Genomic DNA, 7,328 nt, shown 5'->3' with positions numbered 1-7,328 from the left:
GGAGGTCAGAAAAGGGCTTCGGATTCCCCTGGAACTGGAGTTAAGGACCGTCTGTAGCTGCCATGTGGGTGCTGGGAATTGAATTCGGGTCCTCTGCAAGAGCAGTCAGTGCTCTTAACTGCTGAGCCATCTCTCCAGCCCCTCATGTTTATTTGCTTTTGTGCCTTGTAGCTGAGGGTGGCTTTGACCTTGTGAACTCTTGTGATCCTTTGCCTCAGTCTCTGAGTGCAGGGACTTCAGGTTCCTGTCTTTTTTCTCTTTCTGTGGCTTTCTGCACTGTGAAATCACCTCTCTGAAGGAAGTTGGAGACCAGAAGCAGGGTCACAGCAATTGTCTCTCTGTGGCTTCTCTGATAAGAGGTTGTGTTCTGGGAATAGGCTGGCTCTCTGGCAAGTGTGGACAGTGGAGGTATAGACCTACCTCTGCTCTCCCCTGTTCATCAGCATGTAATTGGAACAATGACAGCATTAAAAATGAACTCAGTTCTTCAGCCTTTCACTGGGAGATTCTCAGATGTTCGGGCTTATCAGAATACCAGGTGGGCTGGCAGGAACAGATTGCTGGGCCCAGGGGATGCTGTGTTAGCTGATGGGGGAGGACCCCACCCTGAGCTGCTCCCCTCTTAGATGCCTGCTGAGTCAGTGCCCTTCCCACTTGCTGAGAGTCATCTGAGGAGCTCTGAAAACATTGCAGACCAGCTAATTAGGCACACTTAGGGGCTTAATTAACTTAATGGTCCCTCTGCAGGTGGCTGGGCCTGCAACCCAGTGGGTCTTTGCTCTGTTGTGTGGTGTCACTGTGGGTGTCCTCTGAGCAGCTGCTGGCAGGCACACTGAGGAGCCGGGGTAGAACCTTCTGGGTTTAGATGCCTCTAACACAGCTGCTCTTGCTGACAGTGCTGGCTGCCAGGGTGGAGCGGGGGTGCTGAAGAGGAGGCCTGTCTCTGGGTACTTTGACCTGGTCCCCTTGGGAGAGCAGTAAAGGGGCCTGAAGCCGACCTGTCCATATTAACCTCTGTGGGAGGTAGGAAAGGGCTGCCCATGATTGGCTGTGGAATCTCTGCACAGGCCTGTTGGCTCTTTCAGCCAGGGCTTTCCCAGCAGCACAGACATTTACAGGAGGATGTAGACCTTGCAGTATCTTGATTTCCCCTCTACAAGGCAACTTCCTATGTATGTGTTGGGGTGTGTGTGGTGAGAGGCTCTTTTTGTGTAGTGGGGAACCCCTGACAGGGCAGTTAGAACCTTGCCTATTTCAGGCCATGCTTTTGAGTTTTCGGGTGTTTCTTGATGTTGAGACTGTTTTTGATGTGACCATCTCTTCCTAGATGTGGGTGGTGTTTTGATGGACTACCTCTTTGGCTGCAGGTGCTGGGAGGTTTGGCATTGTCCAAAGTGGAGGGCTCCCATCTTTTGAATGGTCTCTCATGACTTGTTCCTTCCACTTTCAGGGTGTCCTGGACCGGTTTTCTCAAATTCAGCCGAAGCTTATCTTTTCTGTGGAGGCTGTTGTCTACAACGGCAAGGAGCACAGTCACCTGGAGAAGTTGCAGCGAGTTGTGAAAGGTACTCAGGGTCCTGCCCCAGGGGTGTGTGTGTACACATAGGCAGGTGTCCTCAGGAGTCCTCAGTTTATTCGTGTATGTGTGTGTGTGTGTGTGTGTGTGTGTGTGTGTGTGAGTGTGTGAGTGTGTGTGTAGAGAGAGGGGTCTCCCCAGGAGTTCTGTAGTTCTGTGTGTATGCATGGGCCCTCCCTAGGAATTCTGGGTGTGTGTGCATGTGTGCACATGTGTAAGGAGAGGCTTTCCTTAGGAGTTCTGGTTGTATGTACATGTGTGCCTGGGTACAGAGTGGTCTCCCCAGGAGTCCTGTGCGCTACACCCCACACTTGCCCCCAGATTGTGCTGCATTTGTGCCGAGGCCCCATCTGAGTCTGACCTTGTCCCTGTCCCTCCTTTCAGGGCTGCCTGACCTGCAGAGAGTGGTGCTCATCCCCTATGTCATCCCTAAGGAGAAGATAGACATTTCCAAGATCCCAAACAGGTGAGGAGCCAACAGGTGAGGAGCCACCACTCTCCTGGGTGGGGCTGTGGGGAGCCTTCAACTAGACTTGGTCCTTGTGTGTCCGAGGTTGGGGAGCTACTAGCTACACTCATAATGGGAGGGCATGGGAGGCCCTCATAACAAGTTTCCCCAAGCCATGCAGCAAATAAACAGCAGGACAGGAAGAAGCAGAGCTGTCACTCTCTGCCCATCCTGTGCTGTGGAGGGCCAGGATAGCACCAGGCCTGGTTTCCTGTACTGGCAGGAACAGATTGGTATTGTATAGCTCATGTGTATATCTCTTAGTTTGTTTCTCATTGCTGTGACAAAATACTCTGACCAATATCAACTTGGGGAGGAAAGGGTTTATTCAGTTTACATCTCCCATGTCACAGTTCATCACGGAGCCCAAGGTAGGAACTCAGGGCAGGAACCTGGAAGCAGGAGCTGGAGCACAGGCCATGGAGAAACGCTGCTTACTGGCTTGCTCCCCTGCTCAGCCTGCTTTCTTATGCAACACAGGCCCACCCGCCCCGGGGGGGCACCACCCACAGTGAGCTGGGCCCTCCCACATCACTCATCAGGAAGATGCCCCTCAGACATGGCCATAGGCCAGTCCAATAGAGGCAATTCCCCAATTGAGGCTCCCTCAATCCAGGTGTGTCAAGTTGACACTAAAGCTATCCAGCACAGCATAGGTGTGCTCACATGTGTCACCAGTGTGGTACACTCAGGCATGTGCATTTTTCTTGCACGTGGATGTTGTGTGGATGCACATGTATGTACATTATGTGTGCAGTTGATATTTTGAGTCTGTGGGTTTGTGTCTGTGGATTTACCAAGGACAGATGGAAAATATTTGGAAAAAAGCTGCATCTGCTTTGAGCATGTGTAGACTGTTAGGGCTGCTGTTTACATGGCATTCCTGTGAACACCTGCAGATTTTGGTACCCATGGAGTTCTGGAACTTGCCCCCAGGATGCCTGGAAATGATGGTTTTTCCTTTCTAGGACCTGTGTTTCTTTCCTACTATTGCCACCCCCTCCTTTACTCTGGCATCTGGTGGTTTATCATTGGGTTAGACCAAGCTGAATCTATTTTTGTGGTTGGACCTCTTGGTCTTCTGGAGACTCTTAGGGGGATCAGGATTACCCTGTGGGGATCTTTCTCCTTAACCTTCAGCTTGTGTCACTGGCAGGGGCCCCCAGGCAACTGTCTGAGGCTGTGGTATGGCAGGGGCCCTGGTGCCCTCTGCAGTAGGGAGGAAGGCCCAGTAGGACCTTTGTATTAAGGTGGATGGGAGGTGACTTTGGGCTCCCTGATTTTGCCAGGGTGCTCTCTGGTGCCCCAGGGGGTAAAGAACCTGTGTCCTGAACTCCAGTGGGTACAGTCTGCTTCAGAGGATGAGAAACACCTTGGTGAGAAGCAGCAATGACTGCTAGGCCCACAGGACACAGTGTATCCATTGATCAGGAGGAAATAGAAGTGCCCAGGAACATGAGGTCTGGGGAGGTGACTCCAGACTGGCCTTGAGGTCTGTCCTCGGGGTGCTTGCTACATGTAGAAGAGTGCTGTGAGCAAAGGGCAGATGGTGAAGACTCGGGTCCCTAGACCCCACCAGCTTGGGTTCAGATCTCAGTTGAATGACCCCATGCCAGTGATTAATCTCTCTGTACTTTCTCCAACCTTCAAGTGGGCATGGTACTTGGCTGTGAGTTAAGTAAATCAGTGCCTGGACAGGTGCATAGTTAGCAGTCAATGACAATGTGTGTCACTGTAATATACTGTAGGCTCTGTCCCCTAAAGCCGTAGCCACAGCTGCAAAAATGTCAAGTGTTTGAGTCATATCGGCAGGCCTAGGTGCTCGTTCCTGTGGACCAAGCAACCCTGCCAACCTTGGTAAATTACAGCCAGATGGCAGAGCCCTGGTCTTATTCATGCAGCCTTGGAGTTAGCCTAGGTGTGTCTGGTGGAGGCCATAATGCGGAAGCTAGGAGGGAAGCCAGATGGTTACCAGCCCTGTGGTGGCCAGTGGTCACCTCTCTGGATATATTTTATTGATAATTGGTCTAAAATGACACTTCTAAGAGAACCACATTAGCTACCTTGTTCCACTTTGTACAATGCAAGACTATTCCCGCATCAAACCCCAGGCCCCAAGATGGCACAGCTGTTGTCTTAAGATTGCCCACTGTACTGATAAACCTGAATCTTGGCCTGCTGGTCCCGAGAGCAGAGGGCAGAGCCACCCTGGGCTGTTCACATTTAGGAGAGAAACAGAAGTGATGGTTATTAACTATGATTTATGGAGCATTTGAAAGAAAGGATTTTTCTTTGTGGGAACCATGCGTTAGTCGGACACTTCAAATGGAGGAGGCAAGCCGGGGAATTGCTGTCATTGCTGAGGTCCTGAGGTGAGTGATTTCCCAACACTGGAGTGGATGGCTTCATTTACTGTTCATAGTCCAGTCATTTTTAGGCCCTTTTTTTTTAAAAAAAATATTTTTTTATTTATTACTTTTATTTTATGTGTATGAGTGTATTGCCTGCATGTAAGTAAGTGCACCCGTGTTGTGCAGTGCCTGTGGAGGACAGAAGAGGCTGTCAGATCCCCTGAACCTGGAATTACAGACAGTTATTAGCTGCTATGTGGGTGCTGGGATTCAAACCTGGGTCTTCTGCAAGAACAGCCAGTGTTCTTCACCGCTGAGCCATCTCTCCAGCCCCTTTTGATGCCCTTCTTAAGCTGTCCTGGGTCCCCTGGTTTCCAAGGAAGGCCTTCCCATGCCAGGCAGCATGGTTCTTCATTTTAGCATGCACCTGTTTGTGTTTCAGCATCATTGTTCATAACTAATTGCTGCAGGCTGAGTTTAATGACTTCCCACCCCCTTCCTTGGAAAAGAGAAAGTTCTATTTGTCAAAAAATGGTGTTGGACCAGTGTTGAGGGACAGAGGCCTCTGCTAATGGAAAGCTGCCCTTCTCAGGCTGGTCTGGTGGCTCCTGTACCAGCACACAGATCTACTGTTCCTGTTGTCCTTTCCAGGGTTTTGATAGCGTCTTTTGACTGCGTGGTGAGGCTGGGTCTACTAGTTAATAGCTCGGATTAGTTGTATTTATTCTGGGTCAGACATTTACATATTGTTGTTGTTAGCTCCAGGATGTAATCAATTAGGGTGACACATTTGCCTAAGGTGGCTTTGGGCCATCAGCCCCACCTTCCTGAAGGGAGGTGACCTCTATGCTGATCTAGGGCCCCCCACCCTCACCGCCAGGGTAGGGGAAGCCTTTGGCTCTGAGGCTGGCATTCCAATTTGGGCACTCATTGGAGCTCATCAGGAGATTTTGTATGATACCACCAGGTTCAAAGCCACTTCCTAGGGTCTACATACAGGCAGTGCACATGTTCCCTGTGAGTGAGTCCCTAAAGATCCAGCCATTGGTCCAAGAAACTGTAGTCCCAAATATTCATGTGTTCAGTTAGCTTGAATCCACAAGCCTTTACTCCTCATTGTTCACTTAAGGCTTGCGCACCAATGTTCCTGGATCTGGGCTTGGCTTTTTTCTCTTTTCTGGAGCTGGGGCTAGAACCCCAGGAGCCTATAGATGCTAAGTTAGTGCTCTACCACCCAGCCATAGCCCAGCCCTCCAGGCTTTTATCAGAGTAGCTTGGGGCAGAATCAGCAGACCCTGTCTAGCATTCTGGAATGTTCACTGTTGGTTTCCCATGTTCTTGCCCACAGTGTGTTCCTGGATGATTTTCTGGCAAGTGGGACAGGTGTGCAGGCACCCCAGCTGGAGTTCGAGCAGTTGCCCTTTAGCCACCCTCTGTTCATCCTGTTCTCCTCGGGCACAACAGGAGCACCCAAGTGCATGGTGCACTCAGCCGGGGTAGGTCTCCTGCTGTGCTGGGCTCAGGAAGGCTCCCAGCTGGTGATGGTATCCTTGTCATTCACACTGGTCCTGGAGACCTCACAGAGCTGCTTCTGTCTAAGTGAGATGCTTTAAGACCTGGCTGGATCTGGCCCGGGCCATGGAGGGTAGGCTTGCAGCTTTGGCCACTGTCACCATGGTGACTAGGATGGGGGTGTATGTGTGTATTGCCTGTGTGTATGTAAGTGCACAGGTTTCGTGCAGTGCCTGCAGAAGTCAGAAGAGGGCGTCACCTTCCCCTAGAACTGGAGTTATGGACAGTTGTTAGCTGCCATATGGGTGCTGGGAATAGAACCCAGGTCCTCTGCCAGAGCAATCAGTGTTCTTAACCACTGAGCCGTCTCTCCAGCTCTGAGGTAGATTTTTTTTTTCCAGAAGCCTTGTGGATGGGGTCAGATGATGTGCCCAAATTAGACATTTTCAGAAAAACAGATGTGTATAACTGCCATTATTACTTAGTGTTTTGCATAGTGATTGTCATTTTTTTAAAGGAGAGGAACATTGTGTATTAGCTATAAGGCAGTTTGCTTATAAAAGCATCAAGCCTGGTATATTTAAGAGTGGACAGTTAGAGCTATAAACTTCCCTCTTAGGACTGCTTTTAAATATGTCCCCGAGGTTGTGTTGTGTTATATTGTTCTTTTTTGTTGAATTCTAGGAATTCTTTTATTTCTTTCTTAATTTCTCCTTTGACCCACTCATTGTTTAGGAGTGTGTTATTCAATTGCCACAAGTTTGTGTAGTGACTAGGACTTCGTCCAGTGTTGATTTTGAGCTTTATTGCTTTGTGGTCTGATAGAATGCATAGAATTATTACTATGTTTTTGTATTTGTTGAGGTTTGTTTTGTGGTCCAGTATGTGGTCAGTTTTTGAAAAAGTTCCATGAGGTGCTAAGTAGAAAGTATATTCTTTGGTGTTTGTGTGGAATAATTGAAAGCTATCGGTTAGGTCCATTTGATGTATGGTATCATTTAATTCAGACATCTCTCTGTTTATTCTTTGTCCAGTTGACCTGTCTAATGGAGATAGTGGGGTATTGAAGTCCACTACTATTACTGAGTTGAGGTTAATCTATGTGTGAAAGTTCTGTAGTACTGATTTTATGGCATTGGGTGCTCCAGAGTTTGGTGCATGTATGTTCATGATTGTAATATCTTCTTGATTTTTTGTTCCTTTGATCAGAATAAAGTGGCCCTAATCTATTCTGATTCATTTTAAAGTCTATTTTGACAGATATTAGAATTACAGTGCCTTCTTTTTTCTTAGTACCATTCACTTGGTATATTTTTTTCCATCCTTTCACCTTAAGATAGTGCCTGTCCTTGAAAGTGAGATGAGTTTCTTGCAGACAACA

At 48.7% G+C, this 7,328-nt stretch overlaps 1 protein-coding gene across 2 annotated transcripts in view; it reads left to right on the top strand.

Moving 5' to 3' along the window:
- The window catches only part of Aacs (acetoacetyl-CoA synthetase), a 53,365-nt gene that overhangs the window by 27,560 nt on the left and 18,477 nt on the right, over nucleotides 1–7,328 (top strand). For both annotated transcript variants that reach the window (XM_029566523.1, XM_008839239.3), the window contains 3 exons: nucleotides 1,451–1,565; nucleotides 1,961–2,042; nucleotides 5,784–5,931. In XM_029566523.1, the coding sequence (XP_029422383.1) occupies nucleotides 1,451–1,565; nucleotides 1,961–2,042; nucleotides 5,784–5,931 (345 nt within the window). The remainder of the gene's footprint in view (nucleotides 1–1,450; nucleotides 1,566–1,960; nucleotides 2,043–5,783; nucleotides 5,932–7,328) is intronic.

This window comes from Nannospalax galili, unplaced genomic scaffold (genome assembly GCF_000622305.1).
Source record: "Nannospalax galili isolate Female #2095 unplaced genomic scaffold, S.galili_v1.0 scaffold218, whole genome shotgun sequence".
Classification (NCBI taxonomy): Eukaryota; Metazoa; Chordata; class Mammalia; order Rodentia; family Spalacidae; genus Nannospalax; species Nannospalax galili.
The sequence above is the reverse complement of the archived record's forward strand: the minus strand, read 5'-3'. Positions and strand labels throughout refer to the sequence as shown.